The following is a 25,787-nucleotide window of genomic DNA, read 5'->3' on the forward strand; positions in this document are numbered from 1 at the left end:
TGTTTGTTATCCCAGCATTCCAGCACGGTATAATGAAACTGAAACTGGTTTGTATGGGGTAAAGGAGGGAATGGGCTCCGTAAGTGAGGTTTGTGTGTGCTTGTGCAAAAACAGTGTGTGGAGCAATCGGGAATAAAGTGAAGGGCACTGCACACAGATCAAATAGCTTGCTGAGTGCATGCTAATGGCAAACGTGGGCTTAAGCAAAGCTGTATTCTTCCATGCTGCCGTAACACAAACACCTCTTGAAGAAGAGCTGCAACAAGAGTATGGCAATAAACCCCACCGGAATGAGCCATGAGCTGAATTCCCCAGCGGGTACCCCTGGAGGTACCGTGGAGAAGCGGTGCTGAGGGCGGTGGTTCAGCGCTGGGTTAATGGTCGGACCGGACGACCGTACAGCTCCTCAACCTGAGCGGGGCCGCGGCTCCTCCCCGCCGCCAGAGGGCGCTCCGCCCTCCCCCGCCCTCCCAGCAGGGGGCGCTGCTCGCCTCCCCCAGTAGGGGGCGGAGCGCCGCGATAAGAAGAGAGCTCGGATTGGCGGGAAGGACCTCTGCGGAGCGGTGAGGGGATGAGAGCGGCGCGTTGATTGGTGGCGGCCATCCGGGGGGAGGGGGGGCGGTGAAGATCTGGGCAGTGGTCCCCCCCCTCCCCGCGGTCGGCCCCCTCCTTCCCCCCCCCCATTTGCTCCCCGGCCCCCTGACCTGGCCGCCTCCCGAGTCTTTTCTTGACGACTTTTGTGCCTCATCTTCGCGGGCGGAGGCGTTTCAGCCAATCAGCGCGCGCCGCCGCGGACTGTTGCCAGGCAGATTATGGTAATGAGGTCCGGGCGGCCGCCCCCCCTCCCGCTCTGCAGCTACCATTGTGAGGTGAGGACAGGTGGGGGGGTTTGGGGCCGCAGCGGGGCCGGCGGCGGCGGCCGGGACGCGGCAGCCGCACGGGACCCCCTCAGGTAACGCGATGGGACGGTCCGGGAGGGCAGCGCGGTGCGGGGGCGCCGCGGGGCCGCGCCGGGGGTTTCGGCCGTGTTGTTTTAGTCGCACCCAAGATGGCGCCCGGAGCTGGCGGCTGCTGGGCGCTGCGGCCGGGATAAACCGTTCGCTCCCGCGAGTGGGGGGGGGGGAGAAGGGCGCGATCGTTCCCCTCCCCCCCCCACCCCGCGGGAGAGGTACGGTCCGCTCCCCGCCCCAGCCGGGATCCCCCACCCGCCCCGGCCGGAGGGAAAGGGGCTGCCCCCACCCCTGCCCCCCTCCCAGGATGGTACAGTCCGGACCCCGGCACCTCACTACGGGCGGGGGGGTGCGTGTGCTGCAGCCATCTTGTTCCCCCCCAGCACTGTGGGCGCTCAGCCCCCCGTTACGGTGGGCCGCTCGCTTCCCTCGGCCCGTGCTTAGCCCAGCTCCGCTCCCTCAGGCAGCAGGGCCTTCCCATCTCCCCTCCTCTGCCCGCTCGGCGCGGCCTTTCGCCGTCAGTCCCTGCCCCTCTGCCCCCCCCCCCCCCCCCCCCCCAGTGCCTCAGTGGTTGGGGCTGAGTGAGCGTTGGGCGCCCCGGCAGGGGCAGATTGGGGGGGGATGGCATTGGGGGTCACTCGCGCTGAGACGAGCGGCGGCGGGAAGGGGCGCACCTGCCCCACCTGATTGGCCGCGTGCCTCGCGCCCCCGTTTGCCATTGGCTTAGCGAGAGGAGGGGGCATTGCGCCCCACTCCTCGGATTGGCTGCGATGGGGCGAGGAGAGTATATAAGGGACGGATGGGCGGGTGGGGGCACCTGCAGCTGGGCTGGGGGAGTGGGGTCGTGTGTTCTGCGGGCTGCTGCCGTCATCTGGGGGGCTTCAGCTGCTCCTGTACGGAGCAGTTTGCCCTGGGCTTGATGGGAAGGTGCTTAGCAACCCTCACTGCCATGTTGGAGGTACCAGGATGGGCCCAGCCGAGGGCAGAGCAGGATCAGGCCCTTGTTTGTGGCTCCTGTCACGTTGGGCCCTCTGCAGGCCTGGAGGGCAGAATGAGGGCTGTGTGTGAGCAGGGGTAGCTTCTGCGTGTGGACTCTGATAGCTGCCCCTGTTGTGCTGAGATTGGTCTTCGTAGCAGTGTTGGTGGTTGCCTCAGCCAGCTGAGCTTGTTCTTGTGGGCCACGGGGTGGTTGTTACATGGGACTGATTTATTTCTTTGTGGGACCTCCTGCTATCCAGGTTTGTAGTGTTGAGTTGCTGCATCTGCTCCTGTGTTGCTCTTGTATTGAAAAACTATTGAATTAAAATGGAAAAAAACGAAACCTTGGTTCTTTGTCTTATAGACCCTAAAGAGACAGCTAACCCCATGGAGGGTTTATTCTGCATGAGAAACTTCATGCTGTGTGGAGGCTGCTCTTACAAGCTGCTCATTGTGGATCCTTGGAAGGAGCCTTTCCAAAGCTTAAAAGCCTACTTCACAGGTCTTTCATTTTGAATCTGATCTTCACAGCTGAAGGACTGAAATGAGTGGGCAGCATTTGCTGTTTGGTTACCTGCATGCCAGTACTTCTCGCATATGAGCGATGTATTCATGGTTCTTATGGGCTTTCAAAGGACAAGTGAGCTCAGTGCTGGCTATCGCTGTGAAATGCATATCAACATTTCTATTTATAAGTTTTAATGGCAGTAGAGACTGTATTGAACTCTTCCTTCTATTACTTTTTTCAGCGATTGAATTTTCTTTCTCTTGGCTAAGTCAGGAGGTGAAATGCTCGTGAATCAACTGATTTTACAAGAGAGTTATTGGATCCTTTTGTTGTGATAAAGTAATTGGTAGTCTCAAGCCTTGTAACACCTTCATTTTTAGGAGAAGTAAGAAGGGGTATTTCTCCACTTAGCCCTAAAATGAATAACTTACCTCCTGAAATGTGATGCTTTTTGGCACTTTGCTACGTGTGTTCTTCTCTTGTGTGTTAGGTGTTAGAAATAAAGACAGCTTTATTACCTTGGTGTAGGATGAGATATTGATGTGATTGTTGTTATCTGCTGGAATAACTGACCGCTTCCTCTTGACAAGAAGTTGGTGTGAGGAGCTTAATCTCATCTGATGCCTTTCTTTGCTATTAACCTGCATAGGAAATCCTTAGATGAGCTCTCTGATGTTAATTTGCTTTGTAGTAAGCAGCCACTTCCAGTGTGTTTCTGACCACCTGCAGCTGCTGTCAGCTGTGTAGGCAGAATTTTAATTAATTTATAAGTGTAGCTCATTATGGAGGCTGACTTAATATTGTGAATCTTGTTTGCCACTTCTGTTTGTTGTGTCAGTGCACCACAGAAATAAAAGTGGCCTGATGTGTTAGGGAGGCACCTGCTTTAGTGTTCAGAAGGCATGGTTTGTGCTGGGTTTGTTCTCTTGCGCTTCACACCAGCAGCCGTTCTGCAGCAGGGGAGTCTTGGGGCTGTTCTTTTAACGTGTGGAAAAGAGGTTTTGTCCTTTGAAAGTGGTGCTTTAATGCAGAGGGGTGGGAGAGGGAGGAAAGAAGCAGCACAGTTTGCAGGAAGGGGAGCGAATTGCAGCTTTGTGTGGGGGTGGCTTTGGGAGGAAGAGTAGGAGATGAGAGGAAGGTGGAGTGAAACTGAGTGTGGCCCTCGTATGATTTTGTTTTCAGTTTAAAAGACACATTTGCAACAGTGTAGACACACTTTGATACAGATGCTTTGGGTCTTTTCCTCGTTGCTCTCAAGGAAGTGCCTTCCCTGCTTTGTTCTTTATCATTCTTCTCCCTCTGTCATTTATAAAGCAAATCAATTAAGTAAATGAGGTCACTACCTCAAGCAGCTGAAGGCTGAGAGTTGTGGTTTATGGCAGTAGCAGATGCTGAGGATATCACAGGGGCCTGAGAACACAAAACATTTGAAAGAAGAAAATGACATGAAAAATGTAATAACGTGTTCAGAAAGCTGAGGAGGAAGCAATCAACTATGGGGGGTGACTAAGAAGAACATGTGTGTAAACATAAGTTATAAACTTGTCTCTTTGCCTACTGACAACAGGAAGGGCAGATACTGAGAAACGCTTGGTTATACAAGAAGTGAGGCTGCACGGAGATGTCATCCAGAGAGGGAGCTGCATCTCCAAGTAGGTCTGTAGCCAAGTCTGTGCAGTTCTCCTGTAGGATGTAAATCTGCCTTGCAATTCACTTGCAATTCTAGATTATCTCCTGTGCTTTGTGGAATAAACAGACCTAGAGCTACTCGTGGGGTACTTCCAGAGAATAGCTGCACCATGCTGTCGTGGTATTGCTTTTGGAGCTTGGGCAATGCCCTTTAGTGTGTCACACAAGCCCTTTCATTGATGCAGTAGCAGAGGACTTCTCTTGGAGATCTAAGAGGCCTCTTCCAGCTCGTTGTGCTGTGATGGATGTGGTGTAAGGATGTAGCTAGATCAATTCATTATGTGCAATTTGAGTAAAGAGTGAGTTTGTGTTTGGCTGAGTTCTATTTATTATATGGCTAAATAAATTGAAGCCATTTTTCCTTTTGTGGAAATAAATAATCTCTGCTGTGTATGATTTCTATTTCTAACTCACCAGTAAAGCATAAATATTGTGGCTATATATTACCTGATTATTAACATGCAGACAGTGCGCAGGAGCTGAGTTCCTTGAAACAATATGTGCTTTTGATGAATGAGGATGCAGAGGAAGAGACAGCAGTCGTGACTCAGTAGTCAATGAGGTTGGAACCCCAGCGTGCTTCCCAGCCGTCCTGCTGCAATGAAAGCATCTCCTTGCCAAGGAACCTCAGGAAATGCACCAACTCTGCCTTCTAGGCAAGCTGGGGTAATTAACTTAAGTGTGGGATATAGCTTTTGCAGACACATGTGATGTTCCTTTTGAGTATCATAAATCACTTCCATATTAAAAGCTGGAGGAAGACCCGTGGTCATAAAACCCCCTTTTGTAGCAATCTTGCTGTCCTTGCATGTGGTTAACAGTGAAAAAAAGTGGTCAGTGAGCTCAGTACTTAAAGAATTAAGCTAATAGCCACTGCTGTTATTGCTGCAGGGAACTTCAGTCTATACGCAAGCCTCTTTTACACTAGGGAGTAAATCACATTACCTTTTTTTATGTGCCATTATTGTAAAGTGGCTTCTCATCTGAGATACTGCAGTGGCTTTATGACTCCCTGAGAAGGGAAGCAGATTTCTCCTTTTGCCCAGCTTTAATGTTCCCCCATCCTTGTCATCTCAAGGAAGGGATGAGGATGGATGTTTGGCAGCTGCTGGCTCTGCTGCTTTCTCAGCAGAATGTTCTTAATTGAACTTGGAGAGCTCTCTGCAGATGAAGTCTCAAAGAGTTTTTGTCTGTATCTCCTGTATAGTCCAATGGCTGAAAGAAAGTCTCATTTGCTAACAGGTGAATATAGGTGCTGTTGATCTTTTTTTTTATGACTTTCAGAGCTGATCTTCTCTTTGCAGCGCTGTGTGTTTTCACTTTTCAATTTCTGTCTAAAATCCTTGCACGCCAAATAAAAAGCACAGCAGATTTGCTGTCTTCTGAGGCCTTCTCTCAAAGCACCGCTCGATCCCATTCCCCGCCTGATGGGGCCATAGGGTCACCTGCAGGGTGATGTGGGGTGGATGCTGGGGCCTGCCCGAAGGTAGGCAGTGTTTTCATCAGCACTTGCCCTTTGGGAGGCGGATGTGTGCTGCTGAGGACAGCAAGGCTAATGAGGACGTTGGTGTTGGATGGTGAATGAGGTGCTTTGCCCCGAGCAGAGTTTGTCCAGAGCTGAATGTGGCAAATGGGGAAAGCTGCTGATTTAATGATACAGCTTCAGATGCTGCTGGAACGGGAGAGAGGGGTCAGAGTGTATTGTGGAGGTCAGGAGTTCTCAAGTGAGATTTCCACAAAGATGAAGAGCTGGTTGAACACTGACACAAAGAAGCTTTCCATGCAGAGGAGAGACATCATGATTAATGAGCTTTCTGGATTGGATGAGGAAGAACTGAAGATGAAGGCTGTAGGTCTGTGGCAGCTGCAGGTCCACAGTGGGTGTTAAGAAAAGGAAGGCAAACACAAACAGCATACTGAAATGAACCAGTTTCCTCCTGGACAGGTTGTTGGTCTACCTGCACTTACCCAGTGAGGCAGGCAGATAGGTGTTCTGGTGCATAGGTGTAGAGGAGGGTTCTCTTCCTGCCCTGTGTGTCTGCTGACTGCACTCCAACTCCAGATCAGATGCTTAGCAGCTGTGCTGAGGTCCTGCACTGATTTAAAGTCATGGAGCTGTGCTATCTTGCCGTGTTTGCAGTGCATCCTGTTGCTGCCTTGCTGTTCCAATGCACTGCAGTGATACTGGGCTATATTTATACCCACTGCAGCTCCAGCTCATGTCCTTACCCAGTGTGGACTGGGTGAAGCACACCTGCTATTCTGGGGAGGAAAATGCTGTCTTGAGCTATTGTAAATGCTTTAGCATCTTGCATGTTGTCATTGCTTCCTGCTCATGTGTGTGCTGCTTATCTGGCTGTACGTAAGTGTTGGGGTGGTGGCAGTACTGCAGCAGTTGGGTGACAGCTCCCAAAGTGTGTGTGCCTCATTAAGGTGCTTGTTGTGGTGTTTTGCTCTTTTGGAAATGCCTTGTGTTGTATGGGGAGAAACATCAGCAACCCCAAAGCATAGCCTGGGGGCAAACAGCAGAGAGCAAGCAGAGAATGTCCCCTTATATGCCAATTGTTTGGTAATATTGGCACTTTGATAATGAAGCCTGAAGTCTCATGCTTCTGCTAAGAAACTAACAAAGCTTGCAGCTAGACCCTGTGAGAGAAAAGTGCTTTTCTTTACATGCATGTCCCAAAGTGCTCTTGCTGACAGGATTAATGTGGGCACCACATGGTCTAATGTACTCATTGTGATTCCTCTGCAGCTACTTTGATAGGAACAAAATGCTGTGGCTGTATGTGCTGAGATGGACATCTGTTGCTTCCTTGTGCTGTGCAACATCTCTGCTGAGAGAAACCCACAGGGAAATCATTAAAATCTTGAGGCACTCTGCCTGTCAGTGTCCCAGCTGTAATGATCTTCAGTGGGGGATGTGAGGAAGAAAATAAGGTCATACAGGATTAATTAGGGAGCGTCCTTTGTAGAGGGACACGGGAGCAAAGTTGGTCGTGTCTTTCTGCCCTCAGTGTAGGGAAGGTTCCTCGGGTGCTTGTTGCTTTTTGGTGTCGTTGTGAGTGTCTTTGAGCTGGAGCTTGCTTTGGTGGTGATGACAAATGATAAGAAGTCAGAGATGGAGCAGTAGTGTAGGAGTGCATCCCGGGGGGGTGGATCCCAGGCCTTAGCTTGTAGTAGTGAAGCTCAACACATCTGCAGCTCGTGTTCTCTGGCTGTTATTGCTCCACAACTGCCTGTAGGTGTTTTATTTCTTTGAGAAACAGCCGTAGGTAATGGTGCCATTTATAGAAACCACACCACTGAGCCTCTGAATTGGCTCATCCTTGCTTTTCTTCCCTAACACTTGAGATGTGTTAACCTTCAGAACTAGGATGAAACTTGAAATTACTGTATTCTGCTTTCTTTTCCATCTTTTTACTGTTTTTTTTGTGTGTGTGGATATAAATCTTCATGTCTAACTTAGTCTATTTAAAAACCCATGTGGAACTGTGAGTCTCCTTCCCACTCAAGCTGTAAGTTATTTGTGCCTAAATGAGTCTGCTGGAGTGAGTCAGCACCTGCCCTCAGACCTCCAGGATCCACGGGGGGGAAGCTCAGCCAAAGCTCCCCTTTGTTGCACCACGCTGAGCCGTACCCATACCTTGCTCTTCATTTGATCTCTGGTTTATTTAATTGCATTCTTCCTAATGATGTAATTCTATTATTGTTACTTTTAAAATTCTAAACAACAAACCGTGAAACCTTTGCCACTCATTTTTATTGCTCTGATCAATTAAGCATTGGTTAATTGATTAAACTACTGGCTATTATTAGTCCAATTACCTGAACTGGCTCTTGTGAACTAATTGCAGCCAGAATCAAGAGCTGTTTGGGATGAACAGAGCTGAACAAAGTTGATGGGAAGGCATTCAGTTTCATGTAAAACTGTCTGGGCTGTTACTGCCATAAACAGCCACGTTCCTCGGTGGTTCTGCAGTCACCAAGAGGTCTGAACCCAACGAAACGAGGCATGGAGTTCAGTGAGAGTGGAAGGATTAGATAGGAGGAAATCCCGGGATTAATCCTTAATAACACAGTGAGAAGCCTTGAGATAACAGGATGAAAGGCACCGTGTAAGGATGGGTAATATTTCCTACTATATCAGAGCTCATGTGAGCTGTAATAGATAAATTACATTTATTTGTAAACGGCCCATGTTTCAGCACTCTGAAGACACGGATGGGTGTTCTACCATTGCTGCAGTTCCTTTTTTCCATGCTAACGAGATCCCCTAGCTGAAGCACAGCATGCAGGTACATCTATTCAGTGCCTTTTCTGGATGCCTTGCAATGAGCCATGAGGATGGAGGTAGCATTTCACTTCATTTATCCCAGGCCGTAATGCAGTGAGAGCCGCCTGTCCCGTGCTGTAGCATATTGCTCAGCATGAGACAGCAGATGCTGGGCTCTGGCAATGCCAGGAATAGCTTTCCCAAAGTTTGTGTATATGGCAGTTATGTGATTTCTTTAATTTTTCTTTCCCCCCACATTCGGTTCAGTGACGTTTCTGTGCTGTTGATTTCCATGCTCTGGCTGAGGCCAATGGTTCAGTCAGTGCTCAGGTCTGCAGAGCTTATTCATTTGTGGTGAAATCAGCAGAAGGCAGAAAGTGGCTGCTTCTTTCCTTATCTTTTTTTAGCTTGACGATGATGAGCCAACTGCTGGCATTTATGGGAATAAATTATGACTAAAATAATTTGCATTTAAAATGCAAATGAATGAAAGCATCAGCAAGGAGCCTTCTGCTTTCTTCGTGGTGCACAGACAGGGTGCTGGCATTGGATCAGTCCAGGGAGGCACTGAGTATAAAGCAAAGTTAATTGGACTAGCTGAAAAATGAAATGGGCTCAGCCTCATGCTAATTCCAGGGCCTGTGGATTTAGTGTGACATTAGAGACGAAGAATTGGGAGGGTGCTGAACCACTGACTGAACCAATCCCCAGAGCTATAAATTACCCTTCCGAGGTTCCCAGTGACAGATTGAGAGGCCCCAGTAAAATTGCAAGAGGTGAATAAAACATAGCTCGAGAGCAGCTTGTCAGGATCTTTGGACTTGCCTCAATTAGAGTTTGCGTTTCATTATTCTTTTCCTAAAAGTTGCCTTTGCCACATTACCTGAATGCCAACTGGGTCTGCCCTTCTGGGTGAGGAGAAGGCTGTCTGCAAGTGTGAGGCCAGCTGGGAAACCAGCAATGCATCTCCAAATGTATCCTTTCCTGTTAGAAGTTTAATGGTGATTTTTGGCGTAGTTTATTGATTTCTGGCCTTGTGTATGGCAGCAGGACCACGTGCAGAATGTTCTGCTGCATGCTTGTGACTGAGGAGGGATGTGCAGGAGGAATGCAGTACCCTTCAGTGCAATGGTTGACCTCTTTCCAGGTCCTATTAAGGGGAAAATAATTAGGCAATGTGCTTGAGAATGGAAGATGAGGATGCCTGTGTTCATTAAGTGAAACCTGCTTGATTCTGGCCGTATGTTCCTGCAGTGCAGTAGCTGATAACACTAGCTCCCTTCCATCACAACAAAAACAGACTGTTACATGTGTGTTTTAATATCTCCATCTCCTTTCCTTCTAGCCATGTTACTGGAGATCCCCTTATCTTCTGGAAGTAGAAGCACAGTGAAGAGATGAATCTATTCAGCCAGACATTCCTCCAATAGTTATTTCCCATCATGGAGCACCACGGCAGGGAGGAGATGGACTCAAAAGAAGAAAGTCCTCAGGTGTGGCCTGACTCTGCTGAGCAGGACCAGAATGCTGCTCAGGTGATTAGTGCCTTGGTTTCTGCTTCTGCTGGATTACACTCAGTGTAGTGGCTTTGCAAACAAATGTTCCCAATGAACTGTTTTTGCTTTTTTTTTTTTTTGAAACTGTCTGGAAACTCAGTTTGTATTGGAGAGGAAATAGAAACATACTTGTAGTGATTCCAGAAGGTGAGCTGTGCAGACCGCAGCAGTGAGCACACAGGCATTTGAAATGTATGAAATGAAACTAGCCAGTAGCTGTATGCATTCAGTGTCCAAAAATAAATACACACGGTTGTGGGAAAGTGAAAGGATATTCAGATTAATGAATATTAAGAAAATATGTGGTCTGTGGCAGCCCATTCTTGGCATCAATTGGATCAGCTGGAACTGTGTGTGGACCTTTTAGGAAAGTAATACAATTTTTTCCAGTCAGACATCTGGGTAGTGGGGAAGAGAGAAATGTTAATTGTCACTGACTAATGTAGTCAGATTCTGCTGTATGCAGCAGTCCCTCCATCTCTGAGACAATGCAGCTGAGAATTTTTAGAAGACTGATTTGATTTATTTCTTTGAATACGTTATGAAGAGTGCTGCGTGTCATTTGAACCACAAGCCAAGGAATCTTGGCTTTTCTGGTAACTTCCAGCTTTGAAATTTGCAAAGAAAAGCAGCTTTCAGTAACCTGTGTTGTGCAGTGGGATAACTCTGCTGCTGTTTGCACATGGCAGTTAAAAGGTTTGATCAGTATTTGCAGAGCACTCTCCAAACATGAAACGCTGCATGCATTTTTACTGTAGTGTTTGCATAAGGATTTATTGTATGGAATCAGTGCTTAGCATCCCCTGGGGAGTACCAGGTGTCTTCTGACACAAACTAAAAGGTGAAATGAAGTAAATAAAATTTGCAAATGTGGCCTTATTTTATGTGAAAACAGGGAGTGATGGATGTGGATACCAAAGCTAGGTTTCCTGCTGTCTTGTGCACTGAAAATGGTTTTCAGCGTATAAAGGGTGTCAACAGATAAGTATGTTCTTATTACCACTGGACTTATTAATTCTGGCTTGTTTAAGGTAATGTTAAGTCAAAATAAACTTATTTGCATTTGAACTGCCCTGGAGGTAACTGTTCTAGTAGCCATTGGAATCACTGCTTCATGTTTTCAGTTATGTTTCCCTGTTTAAACAGTTGAATTGTCTACTGATGCTGTGTGTTCTTGCTACAAAGAAGCAATCACGTACATACTATTGCTGTCATGTGATAGCTGCAATCCTATTACTTGAAGCAATAATTGAAGTTATTAGATTCTGCTAGCCAGTTTATCAAACAGAAAAATTTCTTGCAACTATGGAACTAGCTAAAATAATTATCATAAATCCAGAAAGCAAGATAGGAAATAAAGAGAAACAGTGTATGGAGTGGAAATACTGAGTCACAGCCTGAAGCAGTGATGGAGCACCTGGTGGGAAGGCAGGGCCAGCCCAGGGCAGCTCAGGTGCATGCAATGTGCTGAGTGATGGAAGGGCTGCGATCAGGATCCACCCTTTCCCAGCCTTCATTTAAGGGTTGGCAGTGGAGGTGAGGAGATCTTGCTGGAGATCCCTGTGTACCTGACACTGTTGCCTTTGTGCAAGTCTTTACTTGCTGCAGCCTAGGACTTTGCTGCTCTTCTGTCATTGCTGCTGCTTCCATCACATTACTGTGTACCAATAAATCCCATACAAAAGTTGAAATTGAAATGTTATCTCTTCCAAATTTTCAAGGGATGTTCCAAAAATTAAGTGTTTGAATGCATCCTCTATACCATCAAAGTCTTGAGTTAAAATGCGGGGTAAAACCTGGAACCAATGGTAGTTGTTACATCCAGATTTCTATGCTGCTATGTAATTTAGATGAGGTTATAAACATATATCACGCACTGAGGTTTTTTATTGTTTTCCTAACACCTGGTTAGATGTTTGGGGCATAAGGTGGTGGCTGCCTCTGCAACCGATGCCTTTTGTGTTGTTTCCATAGGGGTATGCCTGCAGCCGTTTCAGTACAGGATCTGTTTTTCTTCCAGGTGCACTTCGTCCCAGAAGCAGGGACGGTGGCACAGATTGTGTACAGCGAGGAGCAGGAACGTCCCTCCCAGCAGGTGGTGTACACAGCGGATGGCACCTCGTACACCTCGGTGGACACCTCAGAGCACACGCTGGTTTACATCCATCCCGTGGAAGCTACGCAGGCACGTGTGGTTCTGAGCCCACCCCCCTCCTTATGGCATCTAGGAAATGAAACAGGCTTGTTTGAGATTAAAGCCAGCTGCCAGTGAGTGGTATGACTGGAAAATAGCAGGCAGTTACTCCTAACACTTTTATCTGCCCGTTGCCGAACAGGGACTTCATGCTGTTCGTTTCGGTCTGATGTGCAAATGTGGTAATCAAAGGATGTTGAGGCTATGAATTATGAAACGCTTGTTATTTCACTAAAGGTGGACAGGGTGGTAATTAAATCAAAAGTGTTTTTGAAAACACTAATAGTCTCTCCAGAAATTCTGCCTGTATTTGGTGAAAAGCTGAGAGATCTGTGTCTTCTGGAAGAGTCCTTGTTTGCACAGTGCAGCTTTAATTATTAATTGTAACAATAACAGCCTTGCCTTTTTGCAGAAGATCTCAGTGAATTCAGTCTAATTTTGTAATCTCTCTTCACAGAAGTTGTTGATTGCCCAGGCCTCAGTTGTTTTTCTTCATAATTACATGAAATATCAAAGCTTTTTTTTCCCCTCTGACAACATGTGTTTATATGGAGTTAATATAGAGTGCATCTGTACCTCTGCATGGATAGAGTTTAAAAAAAACCAACAAACAAAACACAAATAGACATGCTTCATCGAAGTGCTTTATGTTCTTGGACAGAATAGGCCAATACTGCTGCAGAGTGCCTGTACATGACGCTGCCAGCAGCACTGGCATAGCCTTCTGTGGCATGATCTTGTCTCTTGTGCAGTTCTCAGCTATGAAAAAGCAGTAGTGGGGTGTTCTGAGAGGATAAGATACCAAGAGGATTTCTCCCAGGAAGTTAATGACCAAGTGATTCTGGAACTCTCTGAATATTATCACTTCTTCTAAATTTAAAAATGCACTGTAGTAGTAAGACATTACCATGCAAAAAGCACCAAGGGAATTCTTACCATATCGTGCTTCAGTTTGCTGGAGCCAGACTGCTGTGTGCTCGGGTATTTCAAATGTTGGCCAAGCAAGCAGGCTGCTGTCAATGCTTAGTGTTCCTCTGAGTTTTGCTCTTCTGATGTAGAAGCTCTCCCAGCAGGGCTGTTCTTGCAGACTACCATATGAATATTGGAGTTGCCATGTCTTCTATTAAATGAAAACAGACACCCTCACCCTACCAAATTCATATGGAGGACGTGCTGATATCCACATGCTTTCTTTTGAAGAGCTCTCTTTTGAACTTGGAGAAAGACAAATGAATTTGCTTTACTAATAGGCATGTTAAAAGCTAGCAGTGCAGTTGTTCTTATAGGGATTGCATTTTGGTGGCAGAGTGATACTTGTGTGCGTTGGGAGCGATCAACCCTGAGGCCAGTTTGATAAGCCTTTTTCACTTTGTCTAGACTCTGTTTACAGATCCGTCCCAAGTGGCTTATGTCCAGCAGGATGCCACCACACAGCAGGTAAGAAAGAGGCATTGTTTTCTTTGGGCTTGAAATTATAAGGAGCATTAGTGACAGGGCATAAAGAGCTTACTCTGAATTTGTGAGATGGCAATCATCTTCCCAGTGATGATGAGCAAAAAGCAGGTGTTAGTGAGAGACTATTATCTTGGCTCTTTTGTGCATGAATGTCAATAAAGAGATGAGCATGAATTTATTTTTTTAATACATGTTCAACAACAGTACAAGTTTACTGCCCCAGATATCATGAAAAACCTCTTAACAGTATTGCTTTAAGTCAGTCAGCAGGCTGATACATCTGACTTCATTTTTATGTCATTCTGGAATGACTGAGTTAGAGGTTGTACCCATACGGACTCTGATCAAAATACCTTGAAGTCCCTAAAAGCTTTCAAGGGGTAGAGACTGGTTTTGATCCAAGTTCTCAATCTACCAGAAACTTCCCAGGAAAATAAGTGTGGAGCCTGAAGGAACTCGGTTGTTGGCTCACTTACCTGTCTGGGATTTCTGAGGTCTGACATGCTTGTCTGTAGGAAGTGGTCTGGGAGTAGAAATGCCCCTGGAATGGTGTGTGTGAGCTAGTGTGTTAGATCTGGATTTTGCTCCAGCAGTAAGCCAAAAAAAGATCACCTCAAAGCTTATTCAGCAAGCTTTCCCAGTAAATATATGATGAAATGGGAAGGATGGAATACTTACCTGCAGTGCAGGTGACTCTGAGAACAGGGTGGGAGCTGTTGCTGTAGTATGTTACGTACCAAGGGCGTCAGAAGTTCTTGTCTGTGTGTCTTCTGACTGCCCTCCTTTCTGAGACTGACAGCAGTCCCAGCAGAACAATCTCATTATGGCACTTATTGCCTTTGCAGGTGTTTTTACATCAGCATTTCATGTAGGACATCCCTGAACAAAGGCATCTTTGTCTTTGAAAAGTTTTACTTAAAAGAAAAAAATGTATACAATTTAAATTTCCTTCTAAAGTAATGCCTATATTCTTTGCATTGTGTGGAATTTGCATGGAAGTGAAAGTTAGAGATGTGTTTGAAGTGTGATTATCAGTGAGAAGTGCTAATGTGTGGTACAAATAGACATGAGGTTGTATGAGCCTCTCGATGCTGGTAGAGCCGGGGGTGTACTGCAGAGCAAGGATGCTTTTCTATTGCCCCTTGGCAGCCACCATGGCAGCAGCAGGCAGTTCAGCTGTGATCCTGGAGGTTTCCTGTTTGCTTTCATGCACTTCCCTGAAGTCTTTTTATTCTTTTTTTTTTCCTGTAGGTTTATAAGTAGTTTCATAAATTACTTTTAATACGTCTTTAAGCTAGATGTGAAGTTTTAAAACTATCTGCTTATGTTATGAATTTCCTTGTGTGTTCCTTTACTGCTGGCATACTTCACTGTTCTCAGTTCTATCTGATATTTATTGTGCACTCTGTAGTGGGGCAGAGGCTTTAATTTTAGCATCAAAGCTGTTTAACAGTCAGAGACACGAACTTGTAGCCACATAATGTCAACTGTAGAGAAAGATGAAAAGTCATGCAGTGTGCTGGCATGAGTGGCTGCATAGATAAGCAGAGCACCAAATACAGGAGAGGTGATTCTTAAGAGTTCAGTTCTGCTTTATCACAGAATGAATGGGAACAGTATGTGATTGTGTTAATTTTCCTGTTACTACACGGAGATATGGTATAAAATAGAACAAAAAAAATGGATGGTGTGGCCAAATAATGTAATAAAATCGTTGTTGGAGTTCTTTCACCTTTGAGTGCTTGAACCTCCAACAAGGTTAATACACCTCTTTGTGTTAGAATGTATCTTGTTTACTTAAGAAGAAGGAATACAGATGAAATCAGGAGGTGATTCTTCATTTTATTTTTCAAAGGAAAAGGAAGAAAGTAAATTTGGAAATGGAAGAGACAAAGGCCATGGTTCAGTGGTTTAGCTGAATAAAGAGCTCATCATGCTTGGCTCTAGCCGCTTTGAATCCCGGGCTGGATAGCACTTCGGCTTAAAGTCATGAGTGGGACATGGGCTGAAAAGCTTTTCAGTTTGGGTTTTGTAGCTTTTCCCATTGCCTCTGGATTTTTTTAGGCTTTGTGCAAGCCTGTCATCCATACTAAAAATGTCATTGAAATGCTGCAGATTTTGACCTAGCGTAGGACTCCAGGGAGCTTTGCATGCAGGGCTCTGCCCGTGTAGAAGTGAAAAATGGAAATGATGCAGTGCTAAAATGAGTGCCTATAATTTTAGGTAACTGTGCTCTTGCCTGCTGCTGCTCAGAGCATGAATCCCACCAACCTGTCCGTGCTCGGCAGCGTTGCTGAATCCCCCCAGCAAATGGCTCTGGAGCAGGGTCAACAAGCAGATAGAGTAAGTTGCCAGGCACCCTTCTCTTTTGAATGTGAAAGTACACTGATTTCATTGCTCCATTGTCTCAGGTGATGAACTGTGTCTGAATAATATGGGAGGAGATGCAGAAAAACCCTAGCACAGATTTGTACTGTCTTCATCTCACCATGGAATATGTGTTGTGTTATTTTTTGTTGAGAGATCATATTATCTAATACACAAAGACACCTCTTCTGTGGATTGTTTTGTCTTGAGCAAGCACCTTAAAATAATCTTAGCTCTGAGAAACAAAGTTAACAGAAGGTGTAGCTCTGACTGTCACATGGGACCAGCATCCTCTGGGTGTCCTTGCCAATCTCTTGACAGCTTTACTGTGTATGGTGTTTCTTGTTCCCTACCTGAGAAACCTGTGTGGCAGATGGATGTTCAGTGCATTGCATGTCAGTTAAAATGTAGGGAAGGTCAAGGGAAAAGCTGCATTAAAGTAGTGAGACAATTAAATAGTCTTGGCATAATCTCCTCCCTGACTGACTTTTTTTACACGTGTGTTCTGAGGATTGTTTTCATCTGATTGTATGATAGGAGGAAAAAAAAAGAAATATACCCAACAAAGTACAGGATTTGACAGTTTGTACAAAACAAGCTGCAATAGAGCTTTAGGCTCTGTATAACTTCCAGAGAGCTTGGACTTCATTTCATTGCTGAAACTTTTCATGAACATCCAGAACTTCTGACTTCAGTTTTTTCTTCCTTGAAGTCAGGCCTTGCCAGAGCTGTCCTGAGTGACTGTCAGCAGCAGGGATTTCAGGCATCACTCAGCATTCATGTATTGCGTAGCGTCACTTTCCTTCCTTCCCCTTTCCTTTACCAGAGGAAGCAGAAAGGGTAGGCTAGCAGGAGCCTTCATTGCTTGTCTTTGTAAGAGTGTTTTTCCTTCTGAACCGGTTTTGATTGCTTTTTGTGAATTCTGTCTTCAGGCATCATTACCGGTGCATAACCAGGTGTTACCTCCTATGGAGGCAGTGGATGGTTCTGACCCTTTAGCACCGCTGCAGAATCAGATGGAAAGGATGGAAACAAAAGAGGAAGACGACGAGGATGAAGAAGATGATGAAGATGGGGAAGACACTGACATGGATGAATGGGATCCAGATCCACCTCGACCATTTGATCCCAATGATCTGTGTAAGCACGTGAAGTAGTATGTAGTTTTTCAGCTGCCCTTTCTTTTGCTTTTACCAGGCCTCTACTGGATGGGGTCAAAGATCTCTCATATTTTTAGCAGTAATAACCAAAGCCCTTTATATCCAGAAACGTATGCTGGTGTTGGGCTTCATCACTTAGAAGGCAAAGTGAGATAGTTCTTTATTCTGTGGGAGGCTACCCTCCCTAATCTTTTAAAAGATAGACAGACTGTTGGAATGAATGTTCCCATATCTGAGATGAAGATGCTCAGTGATAAGGCTGTCTCTTCTGAGCTGGTGCGTGTCTGTCTGACGGTCATGTCCTCTCTGACTTTGTGTTACAGGGTGTGAAGAGTGTAATAATGCGCATCCCTCCGTGTGTCCAAAACATGGACCTTTGCATCCAATCCCAAACCGGCCTGTGCTGACCAAGGCAAGAGCCAGCCTTCCCTTGGTGCTCTACATAGACAGGTTTTTGGGAGGTGTCTTCTCCAAAAGGCGTATCCCCAAACGCACACAATTTGGACCTGTAGAAGGACCCCTGGTTAGACAAACTGAGCTCAAAGACTGCTATATCCATTTGAAGGTAAGGGTGTGCGTGCGTGTGAGGAGAGGAATTTGTTTAAGCTTTGATTTTAGTGAATTTCAATCGGGCTGTGGCTTGATCAGTTACTTTATTGGACATGTTCTTGTGTTGCTTCATTTCTGAGTATAACTCAGAAATATCCAGCTTGCTTTGGCTTCAAATCTATCCTTTTATCCTAGGAGGCAATAATCATGATGAATATTCTAACATTATGGTGTTATGATGTATAGGACTTAGAGTATGCAATCCTGTGAATCACTGTCACGTAGGCAGAAGCAACGTGTAGACATAAAAATAGTGGTAGACAAAAATAGTCTGAGGATGTAACTTACATTAAATTTCTTCTTCCTTTCCCTTCTTCCTCCCCCAGGATGTAGGGGAGAGGAGACACTTCTCTCTCCCGTTCTACTTGCCAAGTCTATTGGCATGAGATAAACTGGATTTCACTAATTTCTATTTCATGTTTACTGGCTTGATCGTAGGAGTTACTCTAGTATTTGCTTGGGATATGGTCCACAGTCCTAAGAACAGTGGTCGGTGTCTGAGTAGGACTACAGACAGATTGAGTAACCCAAAAGAAGTTCATTTGAAGAAGTGGGTTTTTTATAGCTTGAGGCATTATGAGTCCTGAGATAAAAGAAGTGGGTATGCTAGTTAGAATGATCTGACAACATCTGCTCTATTACCCTACTGAAAGTTTGGCTTCTTGTGTCTCAGTCACAGCTGTACGTCACATACTGTGCCTGACTTGGACCAAATGAAGGGTCTCCTTCATTAAATCACTATCTGTGTCTAAATATTTTCCTATGTACTGCTTGTTCTTGGATCCCCATTAGCAAAGAGAAGATCAGCCATACGTGCTCATTGCTTTTCTGATGTAAAAGTTATGTAGTCATAGTAGCCTTTCTTTAGAAATTAAAATTCTTTCAAATCTGCTGCGAGAAAGTCACTATGTATGTAACTGATTTTTATTACAGGTGTCTCTTGATAAGGGTGACAGAAAAGAGAGAGATTTGCAAGAGGACCTGTGGTTTGAACTTTCAAGCGAGGCTCTTTGTAACTGGATGATGTTTGTGCGTCCAGCTCAAAACCATTTGGAGCAGAACCTGGTTGCGTATCAGTATGGCCACCACATTTATTACACAACCATTAAAAACGTGGAGCCCAAACAGGAACTCAAGGTATGGCATTGCTCATATTTGGGGGCTTACTGTTTGTACTGATAGAATCAGTTTCAACTGCTACCTAATAAGCATATCTCCAAGAGCCAGAAATCACTGCTGTAAATAATTGGAGCATTTTTTAGGGCTTTTTCCTATGATAAAGCACGTGGTGTCCTGAATGAAATGTCACTGAACTCAGTAGTCAGCCACTTATGGGTTTTAAATGAGTTTGGCTGAGACATAAAATGAGGAAGCTTGAAATTAGAGCATGTAAATGATTTGCTTGTCACTGTCATGCTTTACACTGCATATATTTTGCTGATGCAATCTAATTTTTATTACAGTAGTCTTATTCTTTTTAGTTCTGGATGCCCTTTCCAGTTAGTCCTATGTGCCTTTGACATGTTTTCTGGTGCCTTAAGTGAATGTGGTCTTTCACTTTACCTGAATTTCCTGGAACTTTTGAAACTTTGCATGTGGAAAATGATAAAGGATGTTGTGACTGCTCTGTGAGTTACTTTTTGTTCCCTCTAAAAATGTATTGATTACTTTGAGCTCAAAGCAGCATGGCTGGCTGAGACAGCCTTCCTTCTTAACATCATCTGGGGAACTGGGGAGATAACAAAGGAAAAACTGGTATCAGGAGTTGGTTTGTTCTTCAGAGCATTTTTCTTGCACATAAATTCTAACAGTTTAACAGAAGGAAGTTTTAAACACACTTAGCTAAACCAAAAGCCTTCTTATATACTTGTTGCTAATTTTTAAGAGCAGAAATTTTTTTCCTCCCTTGAAATGAGTTTTCAATTTGTTTAAACCAAATCACTAAGAACCTTATTAATCTAAGTGTATCCAAACTGCCTCTTTCAACTCTGTTAAAATCAATTTGAAATCAGACTTCAATTAAATCTGTACAGACCTGCTTGTGGAAGCACTGTTTTTCTTGCTCCATGTGTCAGCACTGTCTTTTGGGGTAAAGCCGTTGGGGTAACTGACAGCAAATTACCCAGCCTCTGTAATGTTTTCTTTGCCAAGTGGACATCGATATAAATTTGGTCCAAAGGTTGAACTAGAATGATCAGTCAGTTGAATTTGTGGGAGCTTGTGCACTGTGTGACAGGTGAGTTGTCTGGGGGCTCCAGGCTTCCTCCTTTGTCCAGCTGGTTAGGTGCCTACACAGTAACACGTACATGCTCACTGAATCTTCCAAGGAGTTGGGAATGCTGCCCTCAGCACTGCTACAAAAACACCTGTGACTCAATCAAAACTTGCCCAAGTTTTTCATGCTGGAAATAACTTCTTTTAAAATTGAGCCTTTTTTAAGTAAACAGCAAGGTGAAAAGTGATGCAACAATCTTGAGCAAATTTAAGCATCTGACTTTAGGCTCTGGTAAACTGTCATTCACGTGGTTCTCTGCTGAAGGTTTCCTAATTCATTTTCATGGTAAAAACAGGCCCAGCATGCTGCAGCCTGGCAGTCCTTTGCTCTGGGAAGCAGGACCACACTGCTCGTGTCTTTCTGCTTCTGAAAAGCACTTCTACATGTGTTTCTGCGTGCTGTGCTGCCTGTTGTCTGTGTAAAGACATGGGAAATCCCTTGAGTTAAGAACTCTTCCGTTCCTTTTGGTACAACTGCCATCTCTAATGACAGTGCTGTGGTGGCACCCGTGCTTTGCAGTCAGATCTGCAGAGAGCAATTTTCTTTCCTTTAGAATACTGGTAGCCAGGTGTGAGGTTCATGTTTGTATGAGGAGGCTGTACCTTAACATGGACGTGCTTTCTAAGCTAAGCTCTTTTATTCATCAGTGCAGGCATATTGAGCTCAACAGGCTTTATTAGCAAGGATGAAAGGAGAAAAAGAAATTAGGGTTGAGGCAAATAAAGTAAGCGTATTGCGTAAAAATCATTATTCAAATGAATTCCCTCTGGTTCTTTTCCATGTAAGGAAGTGTTATGTTACCTTGTATTTCCCACTCAAGGTGTGGTATGCTGCGTCTTATGCGGAGTTTGTGAACCAGAAGATCCATGACATATCTGAGGAGGAACGGAAGGGTAACTTGGGCTCTTCTGCTTTCTGTTTATGCAGCATGATGGTGGTTGGGTGATAAACTTCTTGGTTTTGAGTACAGGGCCTATAAGCTGCTGGAAAGAAGTATTTCTGTACTTGAGTAATGAACCTATATGCTCCTGCTTCAGATTGAGGAAATTCCTGTTGCCTGCACCTAGCCACACGATGCTGTAGGTGCTATTTCATGTCTCTAGTTCATGTGAATTTTCCTCGGTGACCTTCTTGTCTTTCTGGAAGGAGCTGTAGTCGTGTCACAGGGTGGAGGGGGTAGGTAGAAGCAATGTTAAGTGGAGCTGTGCTGGGTGTCCTGCAGTATGTCTCTACTTGAGTGGAGAAATACAGCCCAGGATAGAAGTGCTTGGGGAAAAAAAAATGAGGCATTTAATTGATAGTGTCTGAAATGCAGTTACTGACCTTTCCATTGGAACATAGTTCTCAGAGAGCAAGAGAAGAACTGGCCGTGTTATGAGTGCAACCGTCGTTTCATGAGCTCAGAGCAACTCCAGCAGCACCTCAACTCCCATGATGAGAAGCTGGACTTCTTCAGCAGGTACTGAAAGCTTTAGTTTTGTCCCTTATGATGTTGTTGCTCCACAGGGTTTGCAGAAGGAAGGGTCTTTGCCCTACAGGTATTAGTAACCAACTTTGGTATTCAGGAGAGAACGGCTCAGCACCAAGGAGGTAAGAATACAGCACCAGAGGGCTGACTGGCTTAAGAGGTTTTGCCGAAGAAAGAGCTGAAGGAAAATAAATACCTCAGGGAAGCTAGTGAAATTTTCTGTTTGTTTTTTCTTTTTTTTTTTAACCAATGACTTAAACTGCAATATTTTTGTATGACAGAAGTGAAATAATGATCATTCTCTGATGCATCCAGATACAGAGCTCAAAGAATGAGGCATCTAGTGCTTTGCCTCTCCAGTGAGGTGGAAAGATAGTTATCCTGACCTATTATAAGCTCAATCTAGAAACATCCTTAAGGGAACAGTGGGCATTGGTGCCTTGTTTTTCCTGAGATTTATCAAGTGGCTGCCTTTTTTTCTTTGTGACACAGAGTTGTTCCCTTCAGTTTACAGTGCCTATTTGAGGAGGGATGTTATGGCTTCAGGCTTTAAATTGGATTGCTGGTACAGAAACTTCTCAGCTCTCTGTACCCTGGGATGCCAGGACAGCTGCCACGGCTGAGCGCTTGCTGGAAGCCAGCAGTCCTCTCAGTCCCCAGATTATCAAAGTAAATTATAATGTGTTCTGTACTGTGATTTCTCAGAGTGCAACACAAGAGCACTGGTTGGTACCTGCTTATGGTTTTTGGTGACAGAGTTTCTTCAGATTTTGTTCTTCATTGCAGGCTGTTGGTACTAAGTAAGAATACACAAAATGAGTGGAGATGCCACATCCATCTCTTTTGTCTCTAACTTGAAGCATTGTGCCCTGCAGAGCCAGAGGCAGAGGTCGTGGACGAGGAAAAAGAAGGTTTGGACCAGGCAGGCGCCCGGGGCGCCCTCCCAAATTCATGCGTATGGAAGTAACCATTGAAAATGGAGAAAAGTGTGAAGAAGGGACACAGGTATATATGGGGGATGGGGATATATTATATTATAGATATTGTGTGGGCTGTAAACGTTCAACTAGAAGAATTTAGGGTGTCAGTGCAAACTGAAGGCTTGCTTCTGCTTTATACCCAAGTAAATTGTGGTGTTTCTAGGTGTGAATTTTTGCTGGGGGAGCACACTACTTCTGCTCTATAAAGTCTGTAAAATTTCTTGCATTTCTACAGCAACTTAAATCCCGAGGGCTCATAGCAGTGAGATAGGCTATTGCAGCTGTTTAGCAGCATCACAGAAGTAATTTAGACAGTAAAACTGTAATGGGAATTTAGGTTCGCATTTGTCCTTTCTGGAACGTGAGGTCAGAGCCTGCTCTTATAACTGCTGCTGGTGGAATTAAATCAGGTAGAGCTATGATTCTTTATGATGTTTTAATATTAACAAAGGGTCCTTCTGTTGGCCGACTTACTGCAAAAAGTTATTTTGCTTGTGGCTGTTAGTTATATTCTACAGGAACCTAAAGTGATACATTGATATAAATTAAATGTTAATTCTGTCTAATGCTGACTGGGCATAGGGTTAACATAAGACCCTTTTATGAAGGTGTCACATGAAATCAGTGGCTCAGTTTCATTGCTTAGCTGGAAGCTGATGTCTGGAGTGGTAATTTTCTTCTGGCATCTCACTAGGTTACAGTTCATTGCTGACTCAAAGGGAGGAATGTATACATAGCCTCTGAATGCCTGCTACTTGCTTTCTGAGCATGCAGAATTGCCCTAAATTTTGCATTACATACATACAGTTGGAGACAACGTCACTCTCTTTGCAAATTGAGCCAGCAGCCAGCTCCATGTCCCAGCTCTTCTCTCTAGAGAGTCAAGACTCACTGGGCACAATCCTATGCTAATTTGTCTGAGTGGCTCTGGACTGGCAGTGGCTCACATCCTTCCAGCTTGGAGTATGGCCCAGATCTAGCTCACACGTGTCTGTAAAGTTGAGCAGGGAAGTGTCCCAGGTCTTTGGATGTCTGCCCACCCTCCTAATGACTAGGCATAAGTTCATCTGCCTGAGAACTTGAGGCTTGAGATGTCATGACCACAGTTCAGTGTCAGCATGTGTGGAAATTTGCCACCTAGGCCAGGACTGGACCTTTGGATAGCACAGTGTTCTACTAAATCTCCCTGTCTTATAAGCACTAATGGTTTATAACAGCTGCACTCCTGGCATCTCGCTGTTTTTCTTCTCCCACGCCTCCATTTGTGCTTGAACAGTACCAGCCCTGAGCTGTTGCACTCTTGATGCTTTGCTTCATTGTTGGAGCTTTTAAATTCCTTAATTGCATTGTATGTGATTACATGTAAGGATCTGTGGGTTTTTTCTTCTCATACTGGAGGTTTCCATCCAAAAGGAGCTACTGGACTTTCTGAGGAAAACAAATATAGATTGTAGTGTGTAATTCCTGTTCCCAGCACCCTTCCTTTCCATTTATGGTAATGCTAAAATGGAAGAGAATAGCTTTGTGTGATAAATATAAGTAATATATGCAGCTGGGTAGATGAGAGTATGCGGAGCTTGGAAACTGGATATAAAACACACTGTGCACAGTGTAATGATCTCGTTTATCACTCTCCAGTTCATCATTCCAGCTAGTTTGCTAGAAAAGGGAGACACTGCATATCAATGCATGATAACATTTCGAGGTGGCAACAGTTTCAATGAGACAGAAATTCTCTGCTTTTCCTGGAGGTCCAATCTGTGCTACTCCCTTTGGTCTTAAAATTTCTTACAGATCAGCCTACATCGTCCTTGGTTTAAGCAGTGATGAGGGCAGTAGTGCAGAAGTTTGCTTGGCTGTTAACAGCTGGGTTATTTTGATCCTCTGTGTCCAGTCAGATGTGGATAATGCTATGGCAAAAAGGGCTACATTCTTGTAGCTCTTCTTCCTCAGTGCTCTGAATGTTGCTGTTGTACGTGGAGAACTGCTGAGATTATCAATGAAACATATTGGAACAGAGCAGCGTAGATACCTTTTGTTTATAGCTCACAATGAAATATGTAGAAATCTGGTTGTCTGCTGAGCAATATCAAAGCATTTTTCAGTGGGTGGGGGGAATAATCACTGGCTGTATGGTTTGCGATTTCAGGACTTGCTGCATTTTTCCAGCAAGGGGCAGTTTGATGAGGCCAGACAAGCAACACTGAATGGGCTGGAGCAGCAGGAACAGACTCCAGTGCCGTCAGAGACACAGTCGACACTGGAACAGCAGTCAGAAAACCACCCGCTACAAATCCAGCCCCAGCATGATGAGAGCGTGGTGCCCACGCAGAGCACCATGACAGCAGATGACATGAGGCGAGCAAAGCGTATCAGGGTAAGCAAAGACAATGGTGGCTCATATTTTCTGTCATCCTCTCCATTTGCTGTAACCCAGAGAACGCTGGACCTGTCTGAAAGGAGCAGCTGGTCCCTTTCTCCCACTGCAGTATCCATTTCCAAGTCCTGAATAAAGCATCTCATTCCTAGCAAATTTTCCTTCTGAGAGGAAGACAAATCTCATGTAAAGAACACGTATCTCGTGAGATGCTATTGAGAACTGGTCACCAATTGGAGCTGATTCAATTCCAGCACAGTAATTCTTTCACAGAAGCACAGTCCATCCAAGCTGGCAAGCAGGAGTGCTTCCAACAGCCGGCTGGATCATGGTGCTGTGGCACAGACTGGCTTATTCACAGCACCATCTGTGCCTCCTGGAACTTTTGCCTTGCAAATAGTTGCTGAAGAGAAACCACAACCTCAGTTCAGATCTGCTTAGTTGATGATAGTGATAAAATCCTTTCTTGGGGTAGAAAACCTGCCTGTCTTTGTGAGATTAAAACCTGTACTAAGAGCTTTGTGTACCAACAACAAATGCTTTGAACCTGAGCTCTGTGTCAGCTGAGTGAGCTGTTTTTTTGCTCTATTGTGTGTGGGAGGGAAATGATTCAAGCAAATAATCCTTCAAGCCGTGTAACTGTGAGATTGGTTTATTTAGCCAAAAATCTCTCTTCCACGTGTAAAATTTTGATTACAGAAAGGAACAGCTGCAATTTGGGTAAGACGTGGTTTTTAGGGGATGAGAAGGTTAGAAAAAAAGTTGAGTAACTGTTCTGTATAGGAAGATGTTGTGCCAGGTTTGTCTCAGTTTACAGTGATATGTATGCAAATGGAGGTGGTGTTACCCCATATATATAGCAGCATATCTTGAAGGAGGATTTTGGTTGTGATGTTGATTTAAGATTTTATTAAACAGTAAATGCAGGAGGAAAGGGAAAGAAAT

The 25,787-nt window shown here is 44.8% G+C and overlaps 1 protein-coding gene across 13 annotated transcripts in view; it reads left to right on the plus strand.

The window, feature by feature from the left end:
* The first annotated feature begins 424 nt into the window (after positions 1–424).
* The window catches only part of PRDM10 (PR domain 10), a 39,605-nt gene continuing 14,242 nt past the window's right edge, over positions 425–25,787 (plus strand). For 3 of the 13 annotated variants that reach the window (XM_040652090.2, XM_046903834.1, XM_046903833.1), the window contains exons 1-12: positions 823–869; positions 9,747–9,936; positions 11,978–12,142; positions 13,529–13,588; positions 15,830–15,949; positions 16,906–17,113; positions 17,457–17,698; positions 18,676–18,879; positions 20,838–20,910; positions 21,359–21,476; positions 22,361–22,490; positions 24,615–24,842. In XM_040652090.2, the coding sequence (XP_040508024.1) occupies positions 9,844–9,936; positions 11,978–12,142; positions 13,529–13,588; positions 15,830–15,949; positions 16,906–17,113; positions 17,457–17,698; positions 18,676–18,879; positions 20,838–20,910; positions 21,359–21,476; positions 22,361–22,490; positions 24,615–24,842 (1,641 nt within the window). In that variant the 5' untranslated portion in view covers positions 823–869; positions 9,747–9,843. Of the gene's footprint in view, positions 564–822; positions 1,169–1,287; positions 4,792–9,746; positions 9,937–11,977; positions 12,143–13,528; positions 13,589–15,829; positions 15,950–16,905; positions 17,114–17,456; positions 17,699–18,675; positions 18,880–20,837; positions 20,911–21,358; positions 21,477–22,360; positions 22,491–24,614; positions 24,843–25,787 lie in introns of those variants that run through there. The other 10 variants (XM_015298117.4, XM_046903829.1, XM_046903831.1 and 7 more) reach the window with 10 other exon arrangements.

This window comes from Gallus gallus, chromosome 24 (assembly GCF_016699485.2).
Source record: "Gallus gallus isolate bGalGal1 chromosome 24, bGalGal1.mat.broiler.GRCg7b, whole genome shotgun sequence".
NCBI lineage: Eukaryota > Metazoa > Chordata > Aves > Galliformes > Phasianidae > Gallus > Gallus gallus.